General features: G+C 36.1%; 1 protein-coding gene across 14 annotated transcripts in view; it reads right to left on the reverse strand.

Annotated features, from left to right (window-relative positions):
• The window catches only part of LOC124177144 (disks large 1 tumor suppressor protein), a 301,091-nt gene that overhangs the window by 58,202 nt on the left and 226,663 nt on the right, over window positions 1-16,226 (reverse strand). For all 14 annotated transcript variants that reach the window (XM_046559275.1, XM_046559205.1, XM_046559224.1 and 11 more), the window contains 3 exons: window positions 8,198-8,473; window positions 6,492-6,713; window positions 1,455-1,608 (listed from right to left, as the gene is read on the reverse strand). In XM_046559275.1, the coding sequence (XP_046415231.1) occupies window positions 1,455-1,608; window positions 6,492-6,713; window positions 8,198-8,473 (652 nt within the window). The remainder of the gene's footprint in view (window positions 1-1,454; window positions 1,609-6,491; window positions 6,714-8,197; window positions 8,474-16,226) is intronic.

The raw sequence follows: 16,226 nt of genomic DNA on the forward strand, positions 1-16,226 counted from the left end.
AATAGGTGTACAAGGAGCGTTTCGGATACAAGTTCCAGCGTCGACACAGTTACCGACACTTAGCAAGGACGCAAACCCTTTTCTAGAACGTTTGAACGATTGACATTATCGATCACCGAATCATTCAGTTGTCCGACGTTATCGATCATCCAATAATTTCTTTCTCGTACGTTCTATAAAAAGGTTTGTGTCTAGGCTAAGTGTCGGTACAGGAATCTGTGTCCAATCTCCTTGCGTAGGTAATAAAACTAGTTTTAAAGAATTCAATGTAATTCGAGCGAAATTATACCGTAAAATTCGAATATGTACGCGAAAAGATGCGAGAATAAAACTAACGGCGACGAAAATAAAATGAGAAATCTGAGAGACACGATCCTTTGTAAGCGTCGCTGGAGGGTGGCACGTGTTCTGCACGTGAGAATCCTAATTCCGTAACAGCGTGCTAATTCTAGGTGTATAAATGCACGTTCGCACACATGCCACGCACGTATAAATACACGCTGCGCCGCCTATGCAAACAGCAAAACGAAACTTCCCTACCGACTCGGCAGAAAATCCTTGCAGAATCATTATATATCTATAGAGTATGTATGACGAGTTAAGCACGCACCATTTATAATTCATGTTACAACTCGACTGTATTTATAATACATCTAGAGACGCGAATATATCTGCGACAACGTGACACGAGAAATTCATCAGATGTCAAAGGCACGTGCCAACTTTTCGGGAAATTCTGCGAAACAGAGAAACTGAGATGAAAAAGAAGCGAATCTCTACAAAGATATTCAAACCCATCGAAAATTGCCATCGGTTTATTTTCTCAAATTTTTCTCACGTATCCTTCGATTGTCGATATTCTAATAATCGAAGTTGAAACACTGTCTTCAAATATGGGATTGGGCGAAAAGATGTTCGAAGTGGTGGAACTATTCGTAACGCAATTTCAAAGAAAAATAATATCTGGTTGATATATACTTGCTGAATGTAATTAATAATTTAGTAACTACTCCCGATAAAAAATCAGATCAAATTCGTGGTGATACGAGAAACTTTCGGAACACTTTGCCAAACTGATCTACAAGGCTTGATAAAATTAGTTTCGACACAAGTAATACACACACGCATATATGTATATTACATTTAAACCAACCAATATATACCCGTTTAATTATTTTCACGGAATAATCGTCTCTTTGATTTCAAATCAGATTTGAAAAAGTAATTCAATTTACATTTTACTCTGATCAGTATCTCAAAATTTCTTTACTACATTTCAAATATTATATGCGATTTACATGGTTTATCGTCAAGATCACGAACAATACAGCGAGCTGAAAAAATTTTCGCGTATTGAAAGATGAAATTCGCTTTTTCTTCCGCATGGATTTTTCAATCGGGATGAGATAAATTACTCAATATCTAAAACTCGATTCTCTAATTCGACAACTTACGTGGTTGAGGCGACAGCGACAAATCGGAGGCAGAAGGTGGCGGGGGTAAAACGCCCTCCGGTTTTGCAACTAGAAGAACTACGCGATCCTGAGTAGCTTTAAGGGTAGCGACGGCCTCCTCGTGCGTCACATTTTCCAGATTTTTATCACCTTGCTGAAAATGAAAATTACAAAAATTTCACACTCCGCCATTTGACACGTCACATTGGAGACAATTGATCACATTTTTTCTATTTTTTTTTCCCCCCGTACCAACAGGGGTTGAAAATTTTCACCGAGTTTAACGAACAAGCGTTCATCTTCAATGTTTTTCACCAATTAATATCGTCTACGGTTAATTACGGTTATTCGCCTACAGTATGAATTTTCCCTTGCAAACAAGTATCACAAACTCTCTAACTTGCCGAAGGCTTTAATTAGGTAGGCAACGAGCTACTGCGAGCCTTTTGATCCTTGTTCAGCGGTGCCGAAACATGAAACAACCCGAGCAAAACACAAGCCTAAATTCGAAACGAACTATCCCTTTATTTTCTGCGGGCACGGATCTCGAGCTGGGAAGAACAACAAACGCTTTTGTTTCAGGTTGGGTTCACTGCAGGATTAGGATCAAAGCTTGGATTAATGCCGGATTACTGTTTGTTATGAGAAATGGGCAAAAGTAGGAATATCAACGTCGAAATGTACGAGTCGTATAATTTTAGATTCCTGTGTCTGCATATGAGCTAGTCTCTACATGCAAGCGCACGACAAATTCGTGGTAGAAAAAAAAAATGCGGAAATTGATATTTTCTTTTCTCTCTCTTATCCCAAAATTAAAATCGAACCTTTTCGTACAAGCTAACTATTTGACGGTAAAAATTCATTACGACGGATATGCTTTACATTCGTTGGAATTCTCGTTGAATTTATAATCAACAAATTGTATTTGTAATCTCGATATTCTGTTATAAATACGTGAGTGATAAATGTAATATTCTCTGCCTTAATCTTTACCTCGCGGATGGAAATATGAAAACACAGTAGCGCGTATAAAAAGCAAAACCCAAGAGTAGATAAAATTTGGAATGAAAAACCGATTTAACATGAGCGTCGACGGCCGCTTTGAAGCTGTTAAAACGGCAATTTTTATACGGACGATTGAACGGATTCAAACAATTGAAACAAGAGTTTTAAAACACGGGATATACGGGTTTAAAGTTTAAAGCGTGTGAAAAAGAACGGTATTCCGTCAAATATTGAATAACCAATAACCGTTAACCGCGATCGTCTCTTTCGAGCTGCTGGCAATAAAATTAACGTCACAAAAAGGTATTCGGGATAAAAAATTGCCGTATATATGGTGATTTTTCGGATATCCGTATATGTATACGATGTAAAGATACTCGTCTACGATACTCGCGTACATACAGCGTATATAATAATACCGTAAAAAATCAAATTTGAGCAAATTTTACATTTAAAAATTATTAAACAAAGTATCCGATGTCGCCAAATTATTACATAGAACCGATTTTTTCTCTAGGTACTCTAGTCACTGAGAATTGGTATTCTAATGAAAAAAAAAAAATTATCATTCCAATATTTCTACAGTTTTAAGTATATTTTTACACGATGATCTAATCATTTTATAAAAATTATCAAGATAAACTAAACGTTAAAACAACAACTTGCATTTAGTAATTGACTTTTTGCAATCCGAATTTTAAAACTTACAATTCTTCGAAATTACATCAGAAGGTAGAAGAATTCAAAAGAAAGATAAATAAAAACAATAAATAGTCGGATTCCAACACTCGACTGCTGCATAAAATTACGAACAATCAGTAATCTATTCTTCTTTTTTCCCACCCTGTTACGAAAATTTCCAGCTCTAGATTCAGCAGCCTTTTCCTGTTTTAATCGTTTCAACTTGAGGCGAATATCTTGTTTTCTCTACTTATTACCTCCTGATATTTCTCTATACAACTGCTTCTTATTTCTCTCTTCTGTTTTCCTAACATAATGGAATGGATAGAATGGTAATACCGAAAACTATCGATCTATCTCTATCTGTAACCCAGGTGTATTTTTCTTCCCTGCACAATCTACTTGACCCTCTTTCCGCGCATCACCCTCTTTCATTTTTGTGCGATTGAAACGTGCACAGAACTGGCAGGCATAAGGCATCTCGCATAGCAACGCGACGAGACGATGAAAAATGGGTATCGATACGGTATGGGCTTCATTTTTCTCGGGCAAGAAACTTTTTTATTATTACTGTATATCTACCCCCACCCCCTCCCTATTAAATCAATTTCCTTTCACCTTATTCTCTCTCTCGCTCTTTTTTTCTCTCTTGTCAAAAACTCAACCGATCGGCGCCGATTTGACGTCGACAAGATCGGCAAGTTAAACTTTCAAAGATAAAATTTTATCATTTTTGGAAATATTACCTGCAAAATGTTGATCAATTTTATGCAAGTCTTTTTTCCAATAAAAAACGAAATCTCTACCTACGTGTAAGAGCTTAAAAAAGAATTTCGTTATCGTATATCTATTCTATAATCTATACCTATCTATATTTACTACGCATCGAGGGAGAAAAATGTCCATATTATTTTTCGGACGATTACACCCACCTAGAACGTATACTATAAGAGGCTCGTATATCGTATAATATACAACGTGGGCGTGCATACATACATGCATACATGACATGTACTATATGCAAATATTATACATCAATACATACCCTGCAACCATATAATATAATTTAATATGCGAAATGGCCGTGCGAAAGAAGTTATATCATATTATAGGTCCAAAAACACGGCCTGGCCGTTTCGTGAAAAAGGAAGGGAGGGTAAAAAAAAAAAAAAAAAAAAAAAAAAAAAAACATTCTCGGCTCTGGGTGCAATACAAACCAAGGGAATTTCATTTCTCTCGGCGTTGTGAGAGAATTTTTTAATAACAGTAATCACAAGAGACAAAAATAAAAAATAATTGAAATAAAAAAAAAGGAAAGAGAGAAAGAAAGAAGGGTAGATGAACAAAAAAAAAAAAAAAACAAATCAGAGAGTGGGAAAATGAGAGTGATAAAAAGCAGAGTAGTCCGAAAATTAGCCACGCGTATAAGCAGCGTGTCGGGATCATCGTGTTGCCAAATTCCGAGGGGAGATGGTCGTGAAAAAAAACGCGTTGGTTACACGACTGCACCTCGCCCATCCCTAACTATGCACTACGTACATATACGCAGTAATACCATTCGCTCGGACTGTCGTTAAGAGACCAGCTAACCCCTTTTTCTTCCATCCCCTTTCACTCCCGCAGGATGGCATCGCGAATCTACCTCCGCGTTCTCCGGGAGGTCAAAGTCGTCGTCCGAGAAGTTTGCCAAAAAACATTACACCTCAACGACGACGGAGATGGTTACAAGAGAAGGCGAACGAAAGAAGAAGAAAGGGAAGGGAGAAAAAGAAAAAAAAAAAAAAAAACTTCGCATCCCTTAATCGCGCATCATTTGCACAGGCTCGGCAGCTGTTTTCGCGAATTAGCTAGACTCTTTTACTCTTTTTTTTTTCGGTCCCATTTTTTCCCCGAGTTTTATCCCGTCGTTGCTCTTCCTTTTTTTTTTTTTTTATTATTACAGCCAGAAAATGCTCGCTGAATTATTTCTGATATAATAATTTCTACACACGTTAAAAGCTACAGCAGTTCAAAAATTCAATGCACGCGTACTTCCCAATTAGTGACGATTTGAAAACGTACGTAAGCTAAATTTTTAAGTTAATACCATTACGTATCACGAAAGTGGAGAAAGCCGAATAATTTATAGAAAATACTGCTGATAATATTTATGTTACTTACTAAAGGAAACTTTCGAGGGGATATTTGTATTGAATAATTCAAACCAATGGTTTTTCGCATTAATAATTGAATAAATCACTTATACGCGTAGCTGTAATCAGGACTATAATTATTTGCACACGTATTACCTCAGATAAACCTTTTTTTTTTTTAAACTCTGTTTTTTCGATGATGCGATTACAATTAATTGATTCGTTAAAAGTTGAATGAACGAACCATTCACCTCGATTGTTTGGAAGCTTAACTGAAATCCTTTGTGTATAGGTACATATATATAGGTCTGTGTATACTTTATACAGATACATACATTCGCACATACAAAAGTTGCACTGGGAAACATTTGACTTAGGGTCTGCTGTAAAAGTCGACTTTGATTACGATACGTAACATAGCAACGTATGTATTGATACACGGAATCAACGCGGCGTCACGATCGGTATAAACTATGTCAATTTTACATTTATATATACATGTTTTATCTTTTAGTTGAATGATTAATTAAATTACTTTCAAAAAAGTTGAACGGTTTAATTTTTTCATTTCACCAATAGTCGGTAACTAATTTTCAAATAATAAGCTGACCGAAATTATGATCTCGCTGCTTGAAGACGCATGATAAAAACCGAGATGAAAAAAAGAGAAGAAAAAAAATTAGAATACAGTGTGTTCACTGTGCCAATTTTCATCCGTTGCATAGAAATTTTAAATTTCAGGTTACACGTGTGGTTTAATTTGGGATTATTGCCAAGTAGCGAAGAAAAATATATATATATATATATATATATTTTTTACTTCTAACGTCGTTTCTCGCAATTTTCTCCGCGTTGCATGCTGTGTCCAATATTTACAAATTACCAAAGTTTCGCAAAAAAATGATAATTCGCAACGCACACGTTAGGTATATCGATGTAATGAACAAAAACGAAGTTGAAGAAAAAAAAAAAAAAATCATTACCGGGTAATTTTAGAATGACTTTCAAGGAGTTGGCGTTTCAGTATCAGCGAATATATTATTTGCAATGTGTCGCTAAATATCGCAAAAGTCACAAAAGTGCGAATTAGCGATTTTCCCTAAACACGCGTCGTTACAGCAACGTTACTGCTAACACTTCATCCTCGAGTCGAATCCCAACTCTATTATTACGCCGCATGCAAAGGCGAACGTCTCTCAAGTCGAAAATTACTACTCACCAAGGTGTTTCTGACAGCGACGAGCTTATCGCCGACGATTAGACGTCCGTCGACTTGGGCGGCACCGCCGTCCATTATTTTCGTGACGTAAATGCCATTGTCGCCCGGTATGTGCTGATTGCCGATCCCACCAGCGATACTGAATCCCAATCCTTTGTTTCCCTTGATTAATTCGATCTCCAGTAGCCGCGTGTTCGAGGCCTGCCTTCGTCGTCTCACGTACTGTTTTGTAACATGCGAACAATCGAATCACGATAATGGACATCAGATGTCGCCTGATTGGATATGCTCATTTTCTCACCCTGATCAAAAACTTTATCCACGAACAATTTTCTTCCTCGTTTGTCTTTCTAACTGCGGTAGGTGCAAGATTTTACCCCGTGACGAAAATTTAATTTTACAAAGTTTGTAACAAGCAAGGAAAAGCTGTATCGACTAATTGCAAGATCTCCGCTTCTTGGCTCAATTTTATAAATTTATTTCAAGGATGAACCAGCTTGAATGTTGAAATGAAAAATTATGAAAGAGAAAAATCGTCCAGACAATCTCCAGCAATGTTATTAATTTCTACAACGATGGTGGGGAGGATTGAAATATATTTGAAAAAATTCGTGGAAGTAGAGTTAATGCATCGGAAATTTGAGAAAAGGTTTTATAATTAGAATCTTCAAAATTATTAAACTTTCGAGTTTTTAATATGATTTTCACGTTTTCAGGTTTATTTTCTTAGCTGACCGAAACGTCGTCAAAGTTTCCAAAAACATTCGAGCCGAAATTTTACGTTACAGTTAATTTATAACTTGAAAATCTAGGTTGTCGACAAATATTTATTATACCTTAATTGCGCAAAACTATTTTTATCCTCTCTCGAAATAACGATTTGTTTAAAACTTTAAAAAAAAAAATAAAAATTCTGGGTCTCTCCGAAAGTCTCTGTAGTAGCCTGTTTCCTTTGCGTTCACCATAAATGATATGAATTAGAAAATTTTTGGATACTTTTCAACCGTTTTGTTTCCTTTTATTTATTCATCGTGCAAAGTATCAAGTTCAATCGCGCAAAACCTCTTTTACTTCAAATTAAAAACAGTTTGCCAAATAAAATAACCCTGTAATGAAAAATTCTTTTTGCGACGTATAGTCTCCTTGAATATTTTTACAAATTGAAAGTCCAACTGAAGTTTATGGAGTTGAATTTATTAGAAGCAATATTCCCGTAAAAAAGCGGATTTTTTCTAAACGACAAATTTCAACTACAATAGCACAATTATCGATGACTGAAGAGATTCCAGTATTAAATCATTTATGCGATGAAAAAATCGTTTCAGCAAAATTCAACTCGATCAACACCAGACTTACTCTCAAACCATCCTTAAATCAGATTTATCTACAGCCGATCGACCAACCGACCGTTGTGCATCTTTGATACACATATTCAATCTGTACTTAATTAAAAATAATCCCGAACGAAGTTGCAGTTGGTAACGTAATCGTAACGAAAAATTGGGGAAAAAAAAAATCACCATTTCCTCAATCGTTAAAATGACTTTTAAGATCCTTTTATTGGGATTCAACCGAACTTCAGAGAATTCCAAAATCGTGAAACAACGGCGATTCGATCCCTCGTCACGAATCGTTGCGACGACGCTGCCAACTTCGACATGGTCGATCCGTGCAACAATAAATCGTTACTCCCGTGAAAGTCTTACCAATTTAACGGTGTTTCCGGCCCGTTTGAGCGCGTCGACGGCAGTGGCGTGAGGTACGTCGACTACGGAGGCATCGTTCACCTGAAGTATGGTGTCGTTTACGCGAAGACGTCCATCGGCAGATGCCGCACCGCCTGGTATCAGTTTCGTTATGTATATGGCCGTGTCGTTGCCGATGTGAGGGTTGTCGGTGCCCCCAGCGATGCTGAATCCGAGACCAGCGCCGCCTCGTTCGAGGATGATTTCCTCGTACTCCCAGTCATCGTCTCCGTTAACCTGGAAAACCAAACGACCGGTGACGAAGGTTTAACTTTGGTAAGAAGTTCTACAATACTGACTAAATATCACAATAATGATATCGATGCAAATTGTCTAGGGATCATTTGGCATTACGCACGATGGCGGTGTAAGTCGGCCGTTCTCGACGGCCGATGGAGAAAACTTCGGTTGATTTTTGGCCGAAACCGAAGCCGAAGGTCCGACATTATTAACCACGAATATCGTTTAGAATGACAAAATATTCGTGCGTTAATTGCCATGCCGAGAAAGTAGATATTTAAGCGATGAGTTAACCGGGCAACATTGGAACGAGGCTCAAGTTGGCAAGGTTGTTGTAATAATTGACGTTTCGGAAAATCGTTATTATACAGTTACAGGAATGGCCGATATTCGGGAAATCATAAAAAGACAAAATGTGTTCATATTTTGAAAACTTGACTGCTTCAAAGTCACTGTAAACTTGAAAAATAGTAATTTATCCTCCCAACATTTCGTTACGTTAACGTTACTAACTTCAGCCCGATACATCGTTATCAACTGTATTCCAGAATCCTAAAACTAACAAATTGAAATTCCCTCGAGTTTTCCTCGAAACTACCGAATATCAATTTCGTTTCTTATCGCTAGTTATAATTTCACATTGGTAATAAACTGCACAATGAAGGGATCGCGAGATGAACAGAGGTAAGGATCTGTTACCAAGACCATATGAAGCCTCTTGTGTCAAATCTAACGGGCGACTTTCTTCGCTCTGACGAATCTCGTACGTCACAATCACGTTTTTTAAATAGACACCCGTCATTTTCCGATAACCGGTAATACGTAATAACAATAGTTATCAAATTCCGGATAACTTTTGCACTAATTTCTGATAACATAAAAACATTGTAGTGCTTTTTAAGAAGAAAGTTTTCTGGATTAATTATTATAAATAAAAATTGCTTCAGATTCTTACAGAGCCTGTCGATTCCAAATACAAATCTACCGATGATTATACACATAAGCACGGTGATAAGCGTATTTTCGACAGCGCGTATGCGTTTGAAAATAACATCGTGACGAATTAATCGAATTAAAATGTCACTCCTCGATTTTACTCGAATGTTTTCAGAGTACAGGTACCGTGATCGTGAAAAACATCACGAGCCTTGCGTATCGTTTGTTGGTAAAGAAAACACCTGTCATCGCGAAAACAACGAGGTTTGTTAACATTGCACACTCGAGTATTATTCGTCGACTGTTTAAATACTCTGCAAATAATTGTAGAAAAGAAAATGGGCAGTGCTTTTCAAACCGAGTGAAATAATCATTGAACAAACAAAAATGAACACCTGTTACGACGTTCCCATTCATAATCATTCTACTCGTCGCGCGGCTCATCGACACTTGATCGTGCTGCACCTACGCGTGTACAACGTAATTGTGCACGTGTGCTCACGCATCGAGTTTTGAATATCAAAATAAACTTTCCAAACTTACAGACATAGTAGGAATAACTTCGATTATCGTAGATATTGCTGATATAAAATTATAATATAATACACAACGTAAGGTGAGAATTGAGTATCCCCTTGAGCAAATCGTCACACAATTTATACACCTAATTTCGTTTTAGGATAATATACAAAGATAAATAAATAAAAAGGATATAAAAATTGAAAGGTACCATTTTCTGAAGTCTGTTGGGCATGGTTGCGCCGCGACGATGCGTTCAGATCATAATTGCGGTAATTAAACTGTACAATCCAGACGCCGATACGTGCGAGATCTCGAGAGTTCGGTTTCACTTGATTCACAAAAGGAAAGAAAAAAAAAAAAAAAAACTCATTAACAGCGATCTAGAACGAAGCAAAAAACTTTAAAAAAATAAATAAAAAATCACTTTCCACTCAAGATCGACGATTGGTTTATATCAAGTAACGAACGATCAAAAATAAAAACGCCTTGCAAGGTGGCGTATAGACGAAATTAGAGTGTCCTCGGGTATGCGCTTGGTAGGTGTACACTGAGAACGCGGAGACCCGCTAGGTGCCTCTTCGCTCTTCTTCCTCCTCCTCCTTCTCCACCTCGTTGCAATATCGTTAGTCGCACTATGCACACCAACAATTAGCCGCTAACGACTTCTATTGTAACGCGTCGCGTTCACACAAGCGCACGTATACTACACGCGTATGCCAATGCCAAGTGCAGAAAACGTAGAAGAGTCGACGCGCGAGGTGGAGGAAAACCTACGAAGAACGGTGAAAAATGTCGCGAGGTGACGATTTGGTGACAAAAAGAGAGACAAATTTCAACGAATCGATCCAAGTTTCAAATAGACAAAAAAATAAAAAAAAAAAAAGAAAGAAGGAAGGAAGGACTTGCAGGCGACGACGGAACGCAAGAAGGAAACGACGCGGCCAGAGCTGAACTACCGCCAATATTACAATGGTGTATATAATACGGTTTCAAAGTCGAGAGAGTCTTCTTTTTATTTCCCCTTGCCACCTCCCGCCCCCCGCGAACATTTATATACAAGGCTAAAAGTAGATCATCATCCTCGATTACTTCACTGCTAAAAAAAATTAAATTAAATTAAAAAAAAAAATATATATATATACAATTTCTTATCGTCCTACAAATGTATATTTTCTCTTCTTCCTTTCCTTCCTTTTATTACTTATATTCTTTTTCTAATTAGGATTCTTATTATTATTGTTGTTGTTATTGTTGTTGTTGTTGTTGTTATTATTATTGAGGTTATCGATTTTTACATTTTTTTTTTTTTTTTTCACCGTGCAACGGAAAATCTATCTTTTATCTTCTTCGCACTTCACTAAAATTTACAAACGAAGACCTTTGCACGAACATTAATTGCACCATACATAATATATATACAATGTGTATAATTCGCGCAACGACTGTACGAAACTTATCGTTGCTCGAATCGATAACGATTAATCCGAATGAATATACAGAGTTCAGTTTCGTTCGCAAGCTTCACTCTTATCCAAGTCCCTGAATGAACGACGCGCGTTGATCGACGGTTTAACTTAATCGATCGAAGCACGTCCGGTTGTTCGGAAAATTGATAACAAGCTAAAATTACACTCGTGTGTATTAATTCGTGCACTTGTGTCTTCTTTCCCTCTAATTTACACGTTCGTCGAGGCGAAATAGGCCGGATCGTCGGGGGGGATTTGCTTTCTTTTTTTATTCCGTTCTTTTTTCTTCTTCTTTTCTCGCAGGAGACGTCGACGAGATTTGATCGGTTTAAGGGCGAGGTACCGCAGGCCACGAATCGACCACCAGACACAGCGGCAAACTGGTCGCAAGTTGCTCGGTAGCAGATCTCGCGGGTTCGCCAACGCCGGTCGAGTCACGGCTATTATAATATTAGACCGTCCAACGGCTATTTCGAACCAACTATGAAAATACATGGTTACATAGCCCTGCGAGGAAACACATACATCACGCCTATAGATAACCGAAGTAATGCCCACCTTAGGGGGGAACGACGAACTGACATCGACGAAAGGAAGATGCGAGATTCTCGTGCTGGAAGGGGAGGAGAGAGAGAGAGAGAGAGAAAAAAACAAGATCGAACGGAAAAAAATGAAGAAATGCGAAACAGCGGCAAAAGTTGACCATTATTCGTATACCAATTTAGCTGCTTAATTAATCAATCACGTATGATATTAAGAATAACTGCGATATCATTTTAAGGGATGTAATTTTAATTAAAAAATACTATCGTCGATCAGCTATCACATGTATAACATACTTTACGATCGGTTCGATCATCGTTGAGGTACCTATTCGTAAAGTAATTGACTGGATTCGATTGTCAGAATTGGAATGGACATTTTTTTACGAATATACTGTGCCTACTTTTTTCAGTCTGTAAATTTATGCATAGTATTGTAATCGTATATTTTTTGAACAAGGTCGAAATAATTACAGATCGCTACGTTTTTTTTTTTTTATCAACGTAAGCGAAATAAAATAATATTAATGAGCAATTAAAAATTTTCACCTAACTTTGATTCATTTGTTTTCGAGTCGATCGTTATTTGCCGACAATTATTATTTCAGGCTCATTTTTTTCTTCTTTGTTTTCAACGATATTTACATACACTTTATATCATACGTGTATGTATGGTATGTACCTACATTGAAGTTGCAAATCGTTACATACATTTTACATATATACATATATATATATATATATATATATATGTGTGTGTGTGTTCACAGCAAGTTGATGGCTATAAATAAGAAGCGTCGAGTGCTACACGTGTTTTTTCCTTTCATTTATAGAAACATAAAAAATTGTACGACGCTTTGTTTTTTTTTTTTTTTGGTTTTTCTTTATCCTTCCACATTTATTTCCAACTTTTTTTCATCGATCCCTAAGCACCGCCACGATTTTCTCCAAAAATTTAAAATAAATGCCTCCTACATATTCTCTACAATATTTTTACGCATATTTGCATTCAGGGAAACGCCAACAAAGATTGACGAAAACAAGAAAAAAAACGTTATAGCGTGCTATGGTAAATGCGTTTAATGCAACAACAACAACGAAATAACAAGGCAACCCCTTAATCGTTTGCAATTCGCTAAAGAGGGTGATAATGGAAAGAGGCGTGAGGCAAGAAAATGGCTGATATAGAGATCCGAGATTATATAGCCGAGCAAAATGGTTTGCGTTATAGCGGACGGTTTAAGACCTCGCGAGTCTATACTAAATATAGCGGGCATCCATCCAACGCTAAGCGTACATGTATAACCCACGTATCTATATATTGTGTATATATATACACGCATACGTGACATAAGTCTGCGCATCCCGATGTACTATACAGTTTGGCGTATCATTGACAGCTATTACAAATTTCTTCCAAAAACGATAAAATGATCATTCGGTTGATTATAAAATTGTTATTACACACCGGCAAAAGTTCATAGATTTGATTATGCATTTAATACAGTTATCCATGCTGAAGAGAATAAGAGCACGAGTGCATTTAAAGTTGGCTAAAAATTTGGAAAATTTTGATAAAACAGACACGCGTGTTTTTCCTTCAAGTGTATATTTGTTCGAATTTCGTCTTTTTTACTTTTCTCTAACTTCTTTCCTTCCGAATGATCGAATGTCGCAATCGAAAAAAATAATTTTAGAATTCCGAGCATCGGTGAGGCCTTTGAGTAAATAACTTGACACTTCTGTTATATTGCATTACACATTATATGTGTATGTGAAACTTAAAAAGATGTCAGAATGAGTAAATCTTTACGTATAAATGTGTGTATATGTAATTAGGGTATAAAATAATTCATTTTTCTTTCTAGCACCCAGCAAAATTCGATAGAGCATCTTAAATAAAATGTCTCATCTAAAAATATCAGCTCTTAACATTGATATTTAAAGGATACCGATTTTGTTCTTTCCAATTTCCATTTAAATAGCACGTACAGAAAATCGGGAAATTTATGAATGTTTTTTTTTCCGTAAACGGCTTGACTTACGAGCTATTTAAATACAGATTCATACAGAAAATTTCACGCTCTATGAAAAAGTGCTGAGATATAATTTTTCTAAATTTAATCGATTAAGAGATGTTCAAGACGATTAAATTTTTTTTGGCGAATATCTCGTAATCGTTTTTATGTCGTGAAATTTCCCAAAAAACTCTGTATCAAAGTAGTTCATAAGTCAAGCCGTTCACGAGAAGAAAAAAAATTCAAAAATTTCGCAAATTTTCTTTACGTGTTATTTAAATAGAAATTGGAAAAAATAAAATCGGCACCTCTAAATAACAATATTAAGAACTTACGTTTGTATGAGACATTCTATTTGAGATGCTGTACCAAAAATTTAATGGGCATTTCAGAACAAAAAAAAAAATTTCTTTTGCACACCCTAATATAATACATGTATATGCAGGAAATGTCGTTGCTACGTCATCGCAATATATTGCTAAAATTATATATCCATGTACGCACATATTCGACACAATTTCTCCTATCCTTCTGACTTGTATATACAGATACATATATCCATATAATGTTACAGCACACAGCACGTGCGTGTAAGATACATTTTATAAAACAGGTCATTCTTATTGTAATACATAGGAAGCGTACATGAAAGATATATTTTTTCGTATTATGTATATATATAAATGCCGTGCGGATTATGAGTAATAACGATGAATTACTGTAAAATTAGAAGAATACTAAAAGTAGAACAAAACTGATGAAAAATTCGTAATAAGTACTTCAGAGTCTGCAAGACAATCGTATAGTATAACGTTTGTTATACACGTACGATACGTGTATGCATGTGTAATACATGTGCATATAAAACGACTCTACACCGTAATTCGAGTAATTTAAGCAATCCGCGTAATTCAAGCTAGATCTGCAGGCAGTAGTCACGTGACACCGATGAGTGTTTCTTACGTTTTTTCTTGATTCTACACGTATAAAAAAAAACGTCGCAACAACAACACGAGCAACAAAAACAACAACAACAACAACGACAATAATAATAATAATAAGAAACGGCAAATCTGTTTAGAAATATACTGACAATTTTTATTTTTTTTTCTCTTTCGCGAAAATATTATCTCATCGTGTGCACTTCGTAAGCCGTTCCGGAATTTCTCAAATATTTATTTTATTGGAATAAATAAGCCATCATATTTGTATACCGTACACGTATGACATTCTCTTTTATTCAATGCAGAATTACTCGTATCGCATGAGAAAACAAAAACAACGCAATAATATCCAAGGTAATAAAGTTATATTATTAAATAATATTGTGTTATTTATTAATAACAATGTAACAAGGTCATATTATTATAACCGTATGAATTTCCGTTATAATTTGCCTAGTTTTTTTTTATAACCTCGTTGAACGAATGAGTCCGAAAATAAATGACAAAAGTAGAAATTTTGAAACAAGAATTCATTACAATGTAATAAGTGTAAAAAATACATTACAATTATACGAAAAAAAAAATCCCTCCACGATTTCATTTTCTGTACAACGACAGATATAACCACGTATCCGCGTTTTCCTCGATAATTAATCATTACGTATCACATAATACATGACATAATTACTGCTTGCTGCTGCATCAGCAACGGTCGGTGGGTAATTAATAAGTATATACATATATAACGGCATAATGGATGCATTAATTCGTACTTATTGTTAGGTAGGATCGAGTTGGGATTGTTCAACAGCATCCGTTGCAGTTTGCCGCACGTCGCGGGTATTATACCGATGCAGTTTACGGAAATGCATTCCATACATCATTTATAACCTGCTGCAAAACTACGGCTATTATTACGTTTCTATAAAGTTACGATAATAATTGATGACGCTACGTTTCGCGATTAGATATTATTACACGTACACGCTGTACCTACTTGCGATACAGATCAATATTATACCTATAATGCAACCGCTGCTGCCGCTGATGCGTTTTATATTACACCTGCTTCTTGTATCGTCTATAAAAATTTTCTAGTCTGTGTGAAAGTACAGTAATTAGCGTGAAGAAAAAATGTTTCGTTATTTTCAAACAGTCAGCAGCACCAGATATAATGAAAAGAAATATACATATTGTGTTTCGATTGTATAACAATAAACGATATTCGTCTTCGTTTACACGCATATCACGTATATCCAAGTAAATATATAACAACATCAACAGATCGATAACATCGTTGACTGTAATAGATAAGTCAAAAA

The sequence above is a fragment of the Neodiprion fabricii genome, chromosome 1 (assembly GCF_021155785.1).
Source record: "Neodiprion fabricii isolate iyNeoFabr1 chromosome 1, iyNeoFabr1.1, whole genome shotgun sequence".
Classification (NCBI taxonomy): Eukaryota; Metazoa; Arthropoda; class Insecta; order Hymenoptera; family Diprionidae; genus Neodiprion; species Neodiprion fabricii.